The 16,670-nt window shown below is 41.8% G+C and overlaps 3 protein-coding genes across 4 annotated transcripts; 1 reads left to right on the top strand and 2 right to left on the bottom strand.

Moving 5' to 3' along the window:
- Positions 1–1,834: 1,834 nt before the first annotated feature.
- clec3ba (C-type lectin domain family 3, member Ba) lies at positions 1,835–3,068 on the bottom strand. The gene is made up of 3 exons (XM_076109637.1): positions 2,978–3,068; positions 2,734–2,832; positions 1,835–2,538 (listed from the first exon to the last, which is right to left on the bottom strand). Exons 1-3 carry the CDS (start codon positions 3,066–3,068, stop codon positions 2,138–2,140), a joined length of 591 nt encoding a protein of 196 aa, XP_075965752.1. The 3' UTR covers positions 1,835–2,137.
- Positions 3,069–4,609: 1,541 nt separating this feature from the next.
- Positions 4,610–12,517, bottom strand: fez2a (fasciculation and elongation protein zeta 2a). The gene is made up of 8 exons (XM_076109200.1): positions 11,441–12,517; positions 10,038–10,146; positions 9,744–9,860; positions 9,430–9,562; positions 8,066–8,331; positions 7,314–7,389; positions 7,161–7,226; positions 4,610–5,675 (listed from the first exon to the last, which is right to left on the bottom strand). The coding sequence occupies exons 1-8, from the start codon at positions 11,764–11,766 to the stop codon at positions 5,659–5,661; spliced, it is 1,110 nt and encodes a 369-aa protein (XP_075965315.1). The 5' UTR covers positions 11,767–12,517; the 3' UTR covers positions 4,610–5,658.
- Positions 12,208–16,360, top strand: ubxn11 (UBX domain protein 11). 2 transcript variants are annotated; one of them, XM_076109198.1, is made up of 14 exons: positions 12,208–12,446; positions 12,549–12,589; positions 13,417–13,542; positions 13,672–13,772; positions 13,859–13,910; positions 14,001–14,080; positions 14,165–14,240; positions 14,352–14,569; positions 14,651–14,728; positions 14,803–14,926; positions 15,021–15,124; positions 15,290–15,363; positions 15,926–16,075; positions 16,163–16,360. In XM_076109198.1, the coding sequence occupies exons 1-14, from the start codon at positions 12,376–12,378 to the stop codon at positions 16,338–16,340; spliced, it is 1,473 nt and encodes a 490-aa protein (XP_075965313.1). In that variant the 5' UTR covers positions 12,208–12,375; the 3' UTR covers positions 16,341–16,360. The 2 variants fall into 2 exon arrangements, with proteins under 2 accessions (XP_075965313.1, XP_075965314.1); XM_076109199.1 differs by having other exon boundaries at positions 15,290–15,345.
- Positions 16,361–16,670: the final 310 nt, after the last annotated feature.

The raw sequence follows: 16,670 nt of genomic DNA on the forward strand, positions 1-16,670 counted from the left end.
TTTGCACCAAAGCCATGGCACACTAAATAACCCTGTTGAAACCCGCCTGCAGCTTTTACCTTGTTTCATCTTTTATGAAGACGGAACATAATCATCCTCTTTACACCAGTTTTGCCGCTATGAAAAAATCTCGTTGTTACTTTTAGATAATTAATATTTTTCTATGATATATTTTGTACATATCACAGTTTTTTTACGCAGGAGCAAACTCATGTGCTGCTTACATGCAGAGTTTTAAATTTCCATCATTAAACAGACGAATAGAGAGGACTCCACTGCTGCACTTTTATGGCATCACAACATGATGGCCTGTATTGCAGGAGATTGCAACAGCAGTGTACGGACTCGTATCGTTCTGTTGTTTATCACTGCTTTTACAGCAGCTATGGAGACTTCTACATACTGCCATGTGCCTTACAGAGAGGGCAATGCACTCCTGCTAATACAGTTTAGGATCTTAGAGTTGTTTTTAGTTTTGTAAAAGAAGAAAAAAAAAAAAAAGAGTGCTTTTGTTCTTTTTTTGGACCCATTTTGGACTGATCTGCTGCTAGCTACGTGATGTGTTTCTGTGGTCATTCAGGGACTTGTTTTTGTTCTCTACTTGTGTCTCATGACGAATGACAATCCCTAGTCAGAGACCATATTTTACTATTTGTTCTGAAGACCACAGATCCCTTCTGACATTAAAAACCCTTTGTACAAACTTCATTGCAGTGTGTGAGCAGAAAGTTATCTTTGTTGGTTGACTGAATTGTGATATTAATAGCAGGTAGCTTTTAAAAGAGACACTGCGACGCATATAATTTAACATGTGTGATGAGTGCTTGTGTTATTGTGAACACAGATCTAAAAGGTCATGGTACACAAGTCCTAACTACAGTGAATCAGTAAAGTAGAGGTTTTCCATACTGTTTTTGACATGAACTGGGATAGAAAACAATAACACAATATCAAAATCTTTATCGATTTTGATATTGTGGCTGACTAAGAAGATGCCAGAGTAGTTAGTGTCATTTGAAGAAAAGTGGGATTCAAGTTTTTACAATCAAACTGGTGAAAAATGCTGAATAAATTGTTTGTCTTGTTAAGCCATGTCCCATGTTCAGATAATGAACTGCAGAGGGAGACAGAGTTCCAAGTTGCCATACGTCCATTGTCACTCCTGAGGAAATAGTGTTCGCTGTAAAACAATGCAAGAACTCTCTAAATGTGAAGTAACTGGGGTTAAGAGCCGTGTAGAATATGACCCATGAATACTTAACAGGCTGATCGACAGTGTTAAAGGAACTGAGATAACATGCTCTCTACTGACACACTGCTGTTGACTATATCAGCGCATGGCCATGGTGACGTCCAAACATGTTTATCTGATGTAACCCTCCTTTGGATGAGGAAACCATTAAGAGTGCCAACACAGAAATGAGGTTTTCATGATGGAAAATGGGTGTGTGTAGGGTGGAGGCACAACTCATTGTACTCATCAATTGGGGACAGATGTTCTTAGAAAAGTAGGACCAGGAAACCTCCAGTACACACTTATATTTTTCCTGACTTTGACTGTGGAGTATGTAAAGTGGTGACACTTGAGAAAGGAAAGAAGACCTTCTACCCTTTCCTTCTGATGAGCAAAAGAGTCGTCATATCGACTGAATTTGTGAGCAAGAAGACAATGAGAGGTCTACAACTGAGGAGACACATGTTTATTAACATTATATAATCTAATATAAGCAGCATAACTTTACATTCAGTACTAGAAATAAAGAGAGGGCCTCAGAAAAGGCACTCGTGACTATTGTTCTTCAGTAAAAGTGTTTTATTGGATTGATTAGCAGATAACATAAAAATACATATAACAAAGACAAGCCATCCAGTGCTGTTTACCTTGATTAATATCTAAATATGCTGGAGTATTTGAGAACAGGAGTTTATTGAATGTATGCAACATGCTTAGCTTACACAATGACATACTGTATCCCAGAGCATCCATGCACATCTCATGGGTCAAGAGCTTAAGAAAAGATGCAGCACGTACGCAAGCATTGCATACATTTACCTGATACTCTACATGTTTCATTGTTCTCTGCAAAAAGTATTCAACGTTCACATGAGTGTTTATCTTAACGTCAGACACCAGCCCTCAGATGATGTTGAACTCGCACACGGAAGCCTTTTCAGCTCGGCAGCTCTCATCGAACCACTTCCCGTTGGCTGTGGTGGAGAGGATGCCACAGTTCTGGCTGCGGCCTCCGTCCGGCTGCAGGGTGATCTCCGTCTCCCAGTTTTTGAAGCGCACGCTGGAGCCTGATTGGTCCACCCACTGGCCCTCGGTCACCATGTCATTGACGCCCAGCCAGATGTGCTCCTCTGGGCCGATGCTCTGACGTACGTAGTTGTAGAGCTGGTCGTTCTCGTCTCCTATGAGAGGAGTGCTCAGAGTGCCTCCCTTGGCGATGCAGTCCTCGCTGGCTGCGTGGAAGGTCTTCTTCAGCGGGTCAGCCAGGAAACACTTGCCGAGGACCTTGGTGCCTCGCAGACAAACTTAGAGGGAAATGAGGAGAAAGTCAGTGTGGCTCAGGTGTTATTGCTCTCCATCACTGGAAAGATGTTGAATTCTACTATATTTTGGTGCTGTTGTCCTTCTATTCTGATTCATTAACTAAATAGTTAAATATTCTTTCCCATAAAATGTAATTGTGTGATGTTTATGACAAACGTTTTTTCCAGGACAAATACCTGTGTGTAAAGCTTGCTGCTCTTTCAGCAAATTCAGCTCTTGAACAATGTCAGTAATCTGTTTCTTCAGCTCCTCAATTGCAGCACTGTTTGCAGAGTCTGTTGAAGAGGCAAAACAAATGCGAAATGTATTCTAAAGCACAACGCAGTCGGTATCGCTGACGTGCTCTCACATAGTAGTTCAGTGTGGTTATTCTCATTACTGGACATTACTTTCATATCCAACGTCAAGTTAATAACCTACCTCTCTTTCCAGTTCTATTCTTTGATGAAGTCTGCTGCAACGTGCAGCGTGCCAGCAGGAGAAGGCAAAACATCAACATGTGAGCATCCATAACACCTGGAGAAATACTTTAAATCCACCGTAAAGAAACTGTTGTTGCAGCAGCACAGAAAAAGCTCCTCACAGCTCTGAGCTTTGGCCAGACAGAGGATGTGGTGTTTTACAAGCCCGGGGTGGCGGCACAGAGTTGAATGAGGAAATCTAATCTGAGAGAGAACAGATGTTTTACAGATGTTGGTCTTGCTTTTGAAACGCTGAAGGGAGATGGATGGTGAGCAGGGCTTTGCAGAGTTTAACAGACAAGCGTGACTCAGGTTCCATATGTTTGTATTACAGCAGTCTGTGGTTTCACATCTGTTACATAAACATACTTCCATTTGTTCCCTCATCAATTATCTGCGTCTGTCATGTACCACTTTATGAGCAGCAAACAGTTCTGCCTTTTCTTAGTTGCTTGCTAAGTGAACGGTAGGTTTTTCCTGTTGTGACTCTGCTGAGGGCTCCGACAGGCCAGAGGTTGGATGTTTTGGGGGTTTCTCCCACAGCACTACATCTGGATCTCCTCAGTGAGCTGGACGAGGTGCAGCTGACACGTGGCAGAGACTTATATAATGAGACTGTTGTGAATTTGAAATCCGTTTACGTTTCATCCATGTTCTCTGTCAGGCTGGTCTTCACTAGAGAGTTTCAGTGATCTCTGCCAGCACTGTCCTCTAAATGTTTAGCGACCGCATATTTCACTCTGAATACACACCTCACAGCCAAATAACACATTAAAGTGATGCAATAAAGATATGCACTTCCAAACATGAGCAGATACACTCCATAATAACACAGGTTTTTATCTTGTATTCAAAGACAAACCTTGATAAAGAGAGTTTAGACTCCCTCTTTTTCTCCTCAATATTTATTAAGGGTCATTAGGGTCACTTACCTAAATCCATCGGTATTTAAATCATTCAGGGAAAGCCTTGTTACTTATACACAAATGCAAATTACTTCAATAGGTTGAGTCGATATCTTCTGTAAACATGTAATATAATCAAATCTTTAGGATCAAGGCTGAGTGTAGATTCGCAGGCTTGATGGTGTGAGCGATGATCCTGAGACACAGAGATGGTTGTTACAGCCAATTTTGGAGCAAAGATCCAAAATGTGGCAGAGAGACGGGGAAGACCCAGGTTTTATAAACCGAGGTTGATGAGACTGATGAAAGGCAGGTGTGCTGGCTGGGTGGTTGACGAGCTGATGAACCACAGGTGAGTAAAATAGACCTGGAGCTGAGTAAGGAAAACCACTCACTCACACACACACACAGGGAAAATGATGGAACCTTTTTTCTCCAAAACCCCTGATTTAGTTTGTGTGTATATATATATATATTGTATATTACATTTTGTCAATACAAAGAAATTGTATATATCTCTAGAATAGGGCTTTATTTTCCCTCCTGATTTTTCACTTCATACTACTATATAATGATTTGTCTTGCATGTTATTAATATTTCTGTTACAAGGCTTTGATTCCTCATTACCGTGTGTTTATTGTTTGCATGTCTGTTATGAAATAAATGAAGTACATCGAGACAAAGGTGCGATTTCTATCAATATATTTGAAAGAAAATATTTACAAAATAAATTAACAATGGAGCAGGTTTCTGCAAGTAGTCCAGCAATTTGACATTCATTGAAAATAAGTCATTTATAATGTACAAAAATTCAGGCGAAGGCAGTTTGCACATATACAAGGATACATACAGAATAACAAGCTGCCCCGTGCGCAGCAGGCACGTCGACGCTCGAGTCTCTGATTCAGAGATCCAGTCAGCGTCACGAAAGTACAAACAGTGCATGTGTCACAATTCAGTATTCACTCGAATGCATAGTTAGTTAGTTAATTCATTTCAGTCCTAGCTACTTCACTCTGACCATCAACACTTTATCTTCCATAGAATAATAATGATGACGTGTATAATGTTCTGCTGCTACATGGAAGGCTCTGCTTATATGATAGTTTTACATTATGTTTATGCAAACTGGTTTAATTTAACTAACACATGTATTTGTTATTATTACATTATCGTCGATGCATCTGTATCCTGTTCCTTCCCTCTGACCCGTCTCATGCGCTGCTGTTATACTTATTGGTTTCCTCCTGGGGATCAATACAACTTTACTTTACTGCTCATACTTTACAGTTTTGCTGCTTCAAAAGCTCTTCTTATAATTCTCTGTTACTGCAACTTCAACGTGCTTTGTGCATTTGTTCACTGCTCATAGTTAAGAACCACAGATCAATACAAAGCCCTTTGCATTGTAGCGCGGATCTTTTAACCAACAAGCAGAGCTCAGTTCCCAAACAGTGCAGCCTCTACGTTGGGATATATTATCTGGGTATTTTTCCTATATAATTAAAATAAATTAAGAAAAACACTGGAAAAAAAAAAAGGTCAAAATTCACAGGAACACACAGGGTCTGCAAAATCACAACGCTCAACACAAAATAAATACAGCTAAGTGAAGAAGAGAACACAAAAAATAATAATTTTGAGGTAAAAACATGCAAGAATAAATTAAGTGTGCTTCATGTCTTCAAACAATACAATGAGTCCTCTTCATCCTGTTGCCATGGTCCCTCTGGTCTACGTTGGGCAAAGCACTGTAATAATAGTAGAGATGAATATTAGCAGAGATACGAGTTACCAGGGATGAAGCTTCAGCATGAGAGGATCAGAATACATTACAAAGTGGGAGACAAAGAAAGGAAAAACAAAAGAAAAGTCTGAATGTGAGCACATCAGCTATTGCTGATGGCAAACCTATGTGTGAAGTAGGGTGGGTGAGGATAAATAGTTGCAGATTAGAGAGTGCTAATGACTAACGAGCATAAAACTGTGTCTTGAATGTAAACTGCAGGCTAAATAGAGCCTTAGTGTGTGTGGCAGTGAGTCCTGACACTAAACGAGGGATCAACAGTCACCGTGTTGGAGAGAGAGAGAGGTGGTGTGAAGTGAAAAGGAGAACATCAGGGTCTGACTGCACTACAGTTCAGTGGTAGAGAGGGGGCGCTCTCCCAATGTGAGCGGCAACAACCACGACAGTGCACATCACGTGAGAAACAAACCTCTCTGTCCATCGCTCACACCAGAGCTAGTGAGGGTTAGGCAGCGATAAGTCAGATCATAAGAAGTAGAGAAAACAGAACACATGTGAAAGGAGGGACATGAAGAAGAGATGAACGATAGCGAGAGGCCCTGAAGGACCATACAGTACAGTATTTTAATATTATTATCAGGCTGGTTTGCTTCGACCAGCTGATTTCAGAACAGTGTGGAAGTCAATTTGCAGTTCAGACTTGCTTGACGTTGGCATTTTCTGTGTACAATTGTATTTACTGCTGCATTGTATGATGCAGTTACACACAGGAACTGTTTTGAAAGCTTCTCTTGTTGATGCGTTCAAATACGTCTTAAAGACCAGATATACAGTATGTTATGACTTTAAAACTATTAATATTTGATTGTTGTTTCTCCAACAACAAAAACATATAAAAGTGATACTTAACGGCAGCCAACTGTCAAATTTGACATTTTGTAATGTTCGTCAACACACCAACATGAGTTGCTTTCAAAGTAGTTCCTGCTCTCAACTGCAAAGAAAAGCAATGCAAATGTTTATAATGGTATAATAGTGAATATTGTCATGTGAGTGACTTTATAAAGCTGTCTAACCCGCTGTCATGGTACAGAAGTGAAAAATAGAGCCCGGTATTAAAAACACAGGAATTATCATGTAAGAAAGAGCAGACTCACACAATGTTGCTATTCTTTAATTGATTCATCTCTATTTATGCAGGTGGACCTTATGATTTATGATTACCTCATTTAAGATGGTTTGTTTGTTATTTCCTAAAAAAGGATGTTCACTAAAAAAAGATCTGTGGTGCAATAAAAATATTTGTATCTTAACGAAATTAAAGGTAAAGTGATGCCAGTATGTTTTAGTGCCGTTTAAAGTGTCTTTAAGCATTGATGATCATCAGTATAACAACGTGAATCTTATTTTGGCCAGGATAATCGTGACTTTACATTGTCATATCGGGCACCATGCCTAGTGCCGTAACAAAAAGAATAGAAAGGCTCACCTTTGAGAATATAGTCTGTTAAGAGACTGGGCACCTTGTCACTGTCGTCTCTCATGGCTTGTAGGACTGCAAGACAGCAGAAAGGGGAGGAGTGAATGGATCAATCACAGCCACTGAAATACAAGCACTGCTGGTGCAGATGAAGAGACTCACTCTTAGTCAGGATGTGGAGGTCCTCTAGCGACGGAGGGTGTCCCTTTTTCTCATAAGGGATGACTGTGGTCAAATACTGTAAGCCATCATAAAAAACGGAGACAGAGACAGGGGGAGAGAAAGACAGCTGAGATAAATAATAATAATAATAATAATACAATTTATTTATAAAGCGCTTTTCACAGACAAAAGAAATCACAAAGTGCTTTAACAGAGCAGAAATTTAAAAGCATAAAAAACACAATGTGACCATATGGTCAATAAATTACATACACAGAGAAAAAAATAAATAAATAAATAAATAAAAAATTAAAACATTTTAAGAGCAGATCCAGGACATGGGTTGTTACTCAAACGCCAGCCTAAAAAGGTGGGTTTGAACATATGAACATAAAGGCTCTGTCTTGGATGTGTATATTTTTTAGTGCAGAAAACATGAAGATAAAGATCAGCAGCAGAGAGAGAAGTACACAGTAACCTGTCTGTCACTGCACCCGCTTCCAAAAGTGTGCCGGAAGCTGTTCTGAATGACAGAGGAGATGCCCTCCATGCTGAAGCGCTGAGGAGGAAGGAAGTAAAGCGGAGAAACATGAGATGAGAGCGCTCACCAAAGATGGGAAACGATTTCTGGAGAATACAGCGTGTTGGAAAACAAACACAGCGAGAAATACAAGCGTAGTGTGGAAAAGAAAAACCTAAAGATATCACATGATCTCATCAAGAGACCAGAGGTGAAGGAGTAAAGCCCTCACCGATCCGAGCGTCTTCTCCGCGTGGCCCTGCGACGTCCCAGCTCCGCCTTTAAGCTTCTTCTTCTTCTTCAGCAGCTCCCGGTGCTCCTTCTGTCGGTTTTGCACGTCGATGAGCGCAGAGATGAAGCTGTTCTTCACCTCTTTCTCGAAGTCCAGCTCGTCCCTGAGAGCCAGCTGCTGCACCAGCTCCTCTGAGAACATCCTGATGTTCGTCTCAGTCTCCTCCAGACCTTCATTCAGCTCTGCAACACTCAGCGTCCTCACTCCTGGGCCGCACACACACACACAGATGACATTATAAGGGTTCACACTCTTTTCAGTAAAGCTCTAGCTGCTATGACAGACAGGGGTCGCATCATATGATCCTCTATGTGGAAGTCTGATTGAAAAGACGTGCAGTCTATGGCGATAACTTTACTATGACATCATCTCTTACGTGCTTAGAAATGATGACAAACTGATCATAGAATAACATAATGATAAAAACTACCACAGTTACCAGCCAGCAGTGGCTAATATTTACATTTCCTGCACTAAAGTGGGAACCTGCATGAGTTACCATGTGACTTTGTGGGTGTGTTCACAGCGATTCCACGAGATAGCAGTCTGTTCAAAATACTCACGTTCCATAAACTACCGTTTGAATGTTAATATGATCCTGAACATAACTGTTTTATCTGATAGATAGCCTCGTAGTTCTCCTTGGAAAATAGGAAATGTTGATATCATTTTCCAGGACAAGACGAGACTTTCCAGGACATTTGACTTTTGTGTTTTCCTTGACTTGAAAATTGGTTTCCAGGTTTTCCAGGATGCGTGTGAACTGATTAAAAGGGTAAGCCTGCCATTGTTTTAGATTGTTCATATTATCAACAAATCCCATAAAAAGACCAAAACCAATGACTCCAAAAGCTCATTCATTCCTGAAAACATAAACCATCAAACACTGATCATGAATATTTAATTTAAAAAAGGTGAGTAATTTCCTAAAAGGGCCGGGTACTGTAGTTTTTAGAAAACAAACAGAAGTAAATATCATATTTGTTGTGGACTATGTAGGTGCTCTGGTGAGTATTTATGGATGTGGGAAGATGTGTGTGGGATAGAGTCAAAATAAACTACAGCGCCGAGATTCATCGAAATAAAGGAACGTGTCACCCAGTGCAACGGCGTGGCTCATTGGTACGCTTTAGGGCAACAATGGGAGCTACATCAATGAATCACAAGTGATTGTGAGACACTGCAATGAAATCAGTACGGCAAAAACACTGCGATGTGTTGGTACTTTTGTCCCGATAGCATATCACAAGAGCATGTTTGATGATATATTACTGCTTATTGGTTCCTGATCAGTGGACACTCACTGGACTCGTAGCTGGGGCTCCTGGTGGCCCGCTGGATGTCCAGCGAGAGCATCGACAGGTCCGACTGAGAGGGATTTGGCCCTGCCTCCGTGTCAGGAGAGTCCTGCATCATCTCTTCTATCTCCTCGATGACCTGCACGGAGCACCAGCACACGCATCAGAGAGGCAGCACTCAAAATAAATAACCCAACAAGCATCAGTTATTAGGAGGGATTTCAGTTACGTTAAGGTGCCGCACTCATTCATAAGCTTGACGCTGTGTGGCAGCGTCTGGGAAAAACTACACTGGAGACTGATGGCTAACAGTAACTTACCTGCTCTGCTGTGAAGAGGGGCTCCTCTGCGAGGCAGGAGACGATGATGGAGTGCATGTCCAGCTGCTCCCTCAGCTCCTCGTCGTCCGACAGCTCCGCCGTGACATCAGTCTTTCTCTGGCCAGGAACAGGGCCGAGGGAGGGAATTTAATCAAAGCGCTAAACCCTGGCACAATGCATATTTGAGATTTGTGAGATGAGTGGAAAAGAGATTTGGGGGGTGAGGGAGGGACGGGGGCTGGGGATGTAGGGAAAGTGGGACAGCGATGGGGCGGGAGGGGTAAAGTCACTCACGGGTTTCTCCTCCAGGTTGAATGTGAGGACGTGGAGGGCGCACGTTCGAGACTGTTTCCAATCCACCGGCATCACGCGCCCATAGTTACTGGTCAAAACCTTCCAGAGTCTGTGGAGGGACGAACAACATTTCAGTCCAAAATGCTAAATTATACTGAGATTATTTAAATTCAGTTTACTTGTCATAATGAGTACTACTCAGCCGGTAAATACAGTCTGGAGAGAGCTTTCTTGAGTCTGAGAAAATATCCCTCAGACTTCAGGAAAGGGAGGCATGGAGTTTGACATTTACCAGGCAGAGGAAGAATAACAAAAGGTGTTGTTTAACTGCATTATGGGAAATGTAGTATCCAGTGTGAAGGGGGGGGGGGGATTAAATGACTGGGATCAAAACCACGAGAGTATGAGGGCATTTTAATTAAGGGCACTGGTAGTGACTGTTTGTACTAAGACACCACATTAAACACTTTTCGGTATCAAATCCGGAAATGTCACAATCAGATTAAACTGCTTTTATGTGGATGTTTAATCCTCAACAGAGCTTATCAAGTTTGAAATGCCGTAAATGATGACATTTGAAGGCATCACAGAAGCCCAAAGCTAGTGCCAGTGACAATGTTTCATGTTTGTAAAGTGTTTATTTCACTGTGGACACACGGTTTGTTAACTAAACACATTCAATGTCATTGAAATTATTATACTTATATATATTATGTACTTATTTGCAGTTTTTAAACAATATCATCATATTTAAATGTAACATCTGTTATTCTTATTAATTACAGACAATTCATAATCAAAATAGTTGTAGATTAATTTCCGAATGATCAACTAATCAACTAATCATCTGACCGTTTCAGCTCCTAATAATCATCATATAGGATATTTTTGCAATAACAATATTCATGAGGATAACAAGTTGAAACAATTACACATATGGTACAAGTGATTCTTGCATAAAAATCACCAACCAAATTCAAATAAGCAACTAAATAAAAACAAAACTATTACTTTTCAGTCCACATATCGGCCAATATCTGTTTTTAAAAGCAATTTAGGGCCAGACACCGATAGTATGCCGATATCAGTGCACCTGTTTGGTTGCATGTGGCTTATAATTCCAGTCTGTTATTACAGTATAGTAAATCAGACATATGAGTTTTGATACTGGCTTGACAATAGATGGGGGCAGTGCTGTCACTATAAACCCAGCACATCCTAATAGACCATCACGTAACCATTTCTAAAAAAAATGTTATCGATCGAGGAAATTAAATGTCCCATTGCAAATAACATGCCTTTATATGCATTTGAAAATGCAACCTGCAGCAGTGAGTTAAAGCGTCATCATGTAAATAAAGACTAGCCTCCGGACAGGCCGCCGGAAACAAACACAAACTCACTCGTCTTTCTCCAGCAGCGAGTCCTCGGTTATCACAGTCACCGGAGCGATGCTGTCCGTTTTGGCGTTAACATTTCCGAAGCACACCGATAACTTCTCGTCAAAATCGTTCACCAGGTCCTCCATGGACCTGAAAGCGCCGGTGGTTTCCCCCGGGGAGAAGCCGCTGTCTCGTAGCTCGAGGATACCGCCATCATCATCCAAGAGGAGCCGTGGAGCGGCTTCCCCCGCGCGGCCTTTGTGCGGCAGCAGCGTCCGGTCTGAAACCATGCTCAAATCACCCAGAAGCGGCCAGTCGTCGTCGAAATGTGCGACAGGTGCAGCCATAGCCCGGACCAGCCTAGTAGCCCCGGGTTAAGGACGGGTGTGCACCGGGACTGGCAGGCCTCAACATCCTCTCTGAATGCCCCGCTCACTCCCCACAGCGAGCGCGGCTGAACGGGACAGTAGGGCTGCACCGCACCGGGCCGACTAGTGGCTGACCACAGCAACCAGACCGGAGGACCGTGGCAGCACAGCCATTCAGTCCCAATGACAGTTTGGACATCAATATATGTCTAAAGCATAACAAAACTCATAGTGCATCATTATTCATTTCATAAATTGGTCCTATTAAAATATTTGTTTTCATCTTTTTGTTGTTGCTTGTTTCATGCAAAAGAAACAGTCACGAGACAATTCATAAAAACACAAAATAAGAGTTTACACGCATGACAAGTGTGTGTGTGTGAGAGAGACAGACAATGAGTGGTGGTATCAGCGACCCCCTGCAGATGAAGCAGGAACTACAGACCTCGGTCTGCAAGGTCTGTTGCTCGCCCTGGCAACTGACTCCAAACAAAACAAAACAAAACCCTGAGAAGAGGCCTTTACTCGATCCAGATAAGAAAAAACCCGAAGCCTAAATATCTATCTACCTATCCTGTCTCAGGTGAAATGAGCTCGCCTTTGTCGATGCTGAAGAAAACGAGGCGCACTCCTCTGCAGGGCCCTCTGAACGAGCAATGGTAGGTTATTTACTAGCACATCACAGTGTTCCTTAACTTTAGTGTTCAACTGTGAGGAAGTCACACAGGAAGCAGATGCATTCAACTGTGTTTGACCTGCAGGGGCAGACAAAAGGTGCCCATCAGGAGGAACATGTTAAAAGGTAGGTTTCTAGTTCAGCATTATACTAAACATGACGACACTATACTGCACTGACAGGTCACTAAACAGCATCATGGTGGTGGAGGGACTATACAGATTCTATACTCAAGTTAAAGCACATACTATAACAAATACATAGTAAAATGATGTAAAATCAGAGAAAAATGATCACAAGGTATGAAGGTAAGTGACTATTCTACTATAATATATTATATAATCTGATTATCATTATTCATGCATTAGCAGCATTTTACTGGTGTAGTTGGAGCTATTTTTTTTTAAACAGTGTTATGTTAAAGCATGCAACTAGTTATTCCTGGCATTAGTCAGCTTATTGTTTGGTTTTTAAAACATTGGAAAATATAAATGCACATCACATTTACCCAGAGCCCCCAGTGATACCTTCACATTGCTATGTGTGAACAAATAATAATAATAATAATTAAATCCTCACATTTGACAAGCTGGAACCATAAATATTTTGGTACATTTGATGAAAAATTACTTCCTTACATTCATTTTCTGTCATTGACTAACTGAGTTATATAAAATAATTGTTTCAGCTGTTGGATAGTTTAATTTATATCACATCAGCTTATTAGTTATTCATATGTTTGTACGTAAAGTAAAATAGTTATAATGGACTAAAAAAGTAGAATATATCCCTATAAAATGTAGTGAAGTATAAAGATAATACTCAAGTAATGTGCTGTGCAAGTACCACATAAGTACTTAAATACACCAGAGTAAACATGCCACCATTGACTATCACATTACTCTGACAAACAGATTTTTGACTCTCACATATTTGTGTGTTTCTTCCCTCAGAATTTCAGGCTGCGTTGGCTGAGGATGATGATGATGATGAATCCTCTGATCTAACTCCTCCCCCGACCCGTCACACTGCAGCCAATGATGCCGCCACTTCAAAGTCAAAAGCCCCATCAAAGAAAGGTATAAGTTAATACAATGTTTTTTTTATTCCAAAGCAAAGTACAAAAACTTTTAGCTTACCATATCAAAAGATATACATTTGAAGAGTGCAAAGGATGCTTTTACGTACTTTAAGACTCTGATATTTAGGTGCTCCACCGAGCGACTTTGAGCTAATGTCTGCCATGATGCAGCGGGTCAGCCTGCTGGAGCAAAGCGTGAGGAGCCAAGCAAAGGAGATTGAGCGCAAGGTGAAAACACACACCTCCGCCAGATGAGTATTAAACAGTAAAAACAGACATCTTTCAAACATGTCACTTTAAATTCCTTCCAAAAGGATAAAAGGATTTCAGTGTTGGAGGCAAAGCTGAGATTTCCCAAAGAATCAGGTAACATCTACAGACCTCAGTTAGATTTACTCTGAATCTGTAAATACAAGTGTTTGATTGTGTCCACATCGTGGCTGTGTGTGCATTTAGAGAGTACCCATGAGCCGAGTGGCAGAGACAACCTTGAGAGAAGGTGCCAACAACTGCAGGATCAAGTGTCTGAAATGGATGTAAGTTTACTTAATACAACATTTCATTATTATATCTTTATTGTGACGACATCATACTGAATCCTGCCGATCCCTATCTTGCAGAGCTTTCTGAATGACTATGGTCTGATCTGGGTGGGAGATAGTGAGAGCCGTGACTCGGCTGAAAGTGAGCAGCCAGGTATCGTCTCAATCTGCACTCATCTTTACAGGCTGAACACTTACCTTGCACAGAGCTATAACGTCACTGTACTTTCTACATAACTTGTTGGGTATCTTTTCCTTTGCAAAGACGCCTCTGTGGTCAGGAGCTTCTACATGAACTTTGACCTCGTGCTGCAGAGGATCAGGGAGCTGAACATCCTGGCAGGGGAGGGAGAGTGTTTTGTACAGTCGACAGCCACAGGGGCACATTTGGCAAGAAAGGATCCTATTCAACTGGGTCTCTACCGCAACGGCATCGTCATGTTTGAAGGTCCTTTCCGCTCCTATCAGGAGCACAGCACCCAGGTAAGCACAGGAAATCATTTCATATTTTAACTTGGATTCTTATGTGGTTCAAATCAAATCCTCTTTCTTTGGTCTTTGCAGCGGTGCATGCAAGAGCTGATGGACGGGTATTTTCCATCTGAGCTTCAAGAAAGATTTCCAGATGGTGTGCCCTTTGAGGTTTGTTTCTACTTTACTGTAAGCAGATGTGTATACGTGTGACTTTGCTACTTCTTAAAACGTTTTTTGTGCAGGTTCTTGACAGGCGAGATCAGGATTTTATCTCCAGGCTTCCTTGGAATAAGTTTCCCGGCAAAGGACAGGCTACTCGTGGGGAGAAAGATGAATCATCGAATGCCGTCAGCTCTCAATTACCCGGTCTGTCCTGCACACATCACACCGCTACAATGAAAAGTCGGACCCGAGGGGGAGCTTCCTCACTCTTAATTCTCATGTTTTCTTCCGGCCACAGGCAAGAAGTTGAGCACGGATCAGTTCCTGAACAGGTTACCAAAAGTGGTAGTGAAGGCTGGTTGTGTGATTGACGTCAGGGACTCGCTGAGGGCTGTCCTGCAGGTGAGCAGCAAGCAGGGAGGATCTCACCTCATTCCAAGGATGCCTACTTCCCAAAAGCGTTTGTACCTACAGGTCTTGTGTTCTCAGCAGAAAGAAAAAGCCCGTCTGTGCTAGTGCTGAACCTCCACTCACCTCAGTATATGCTCATTATCTTACTTTCACTAGGGTTCGTCTGATGCACAGAGCAGCAACTCTGTGATCCTCGTCGACACACCGGCACGGCAAGTGATACGAGAGAGGTATTCAAAATGTTGTCTTACATTATGTAAGCACACTGATGAAAAGATATATACCATCAGTTTTGTTGCCTAAACCGAGAGGATACGCCAAGGTTTCTAAAGATGTTTTGGAGTAAACTACAAAATGTTGCACAGTTTTAGAATATTTCCATTTGGTAATGTAAAGCATCTTGGGTTTAATAAGTCATTCAGTGTAAGATACAAGACATATTGTACGATGGTGTCAATCTGTGTTCAAATCATTTTCCATCTCTGCAATCATGTAGAAGTTCCAAGTAAAAACAGGGATTATGGGGTTAAAGGAATTACTAGAGCCAAGAACACACTACATGATGTAGAGGCTGATTAGAATACCGATTTGGCCACAGCAGCTGATTGTCAAGACTGTGGAGATTACTGTATGCACTGGTCTGGAATATAGGGCATGTCACCACAGACAGCCAGCACTCCTCAGCTTGTGATGGGGCTCAAATACCAAGTATGTTTTGAATTATATGCCTTACACCGCAGCTGAGTTACACTCCATGTAATGAATATCACATTGGTTGTTTACCGTCACTAGACTGCAGACATCCAGCCCCGACCGGCCTTCATCTGCCCGTGACGTCATCACGCTGAAGGTGAAATCAGAAGACGGGAATCATACTTACATCCTGAAAATGTGCTTCTCAGAAACAATGGGTGACCTGCGACAGCATCTGGACGAACACAGGTGAGGAAGAACTGACAAAGTATCTTTCCGTTAGCTTCCGTCTTTACGACATGTGACACAGGTTGTTTGTGTTGTCCTGCGTCACAGAGGGGGTGGACTCCCTGGTTATGACATCATCAGTGCGTTCCCACAGTGCTGCTTCGATGACGACCGCCAGAAGCTCCAATCGTGCGGACTCACGACTAATGCTACTCTGCTGCTGCGAAAGAGGCAACACCCCCCCCCCCCCCCTTCACTGACTGAAGTCAATAAAATGAACCTATAAAAAGGTTTGGTATCAGTTTCCTTCACAGCGGTCCTTTTTGACTCGTCATAGTAGAAAAGCACAGGTGTTACTAATCACATTAACGATGGCTCAGAACTATTTAAGTGTCCCAAGAAGTCGTGACAGTGAGCCAGCATGCAAAATACCCCGAAACTGACCCCTGACTGGGACTGTTTTTATGTTGCGTAACACGAGTACAGGGATTGCTGTGCCTCTAAATGTGGATCGACAGATCACGTCATGGCTGATACACAATCTGTTTATAGTTGGGATGAAATTAAAAATACATTGTTAGCCCTTTCAGATCACATCCCCGGTCATATTGTGCAC

This window comes from Anarhichas minor, unplaced genomic scaffold (assembly GCF_050575085.1).
Source record: "Anarhichas minor isolate MPS153535 unplaced genomic scaffold, ASM5057508v1 ptg000041l, whole genome shotgun sequence".
Lineage (NCBI taxonomy): Eukaryota > Metazoa > Chordata > Actinopteri > Perciformes > Anarhichadidae > Anarhichas > Anarhichas minor.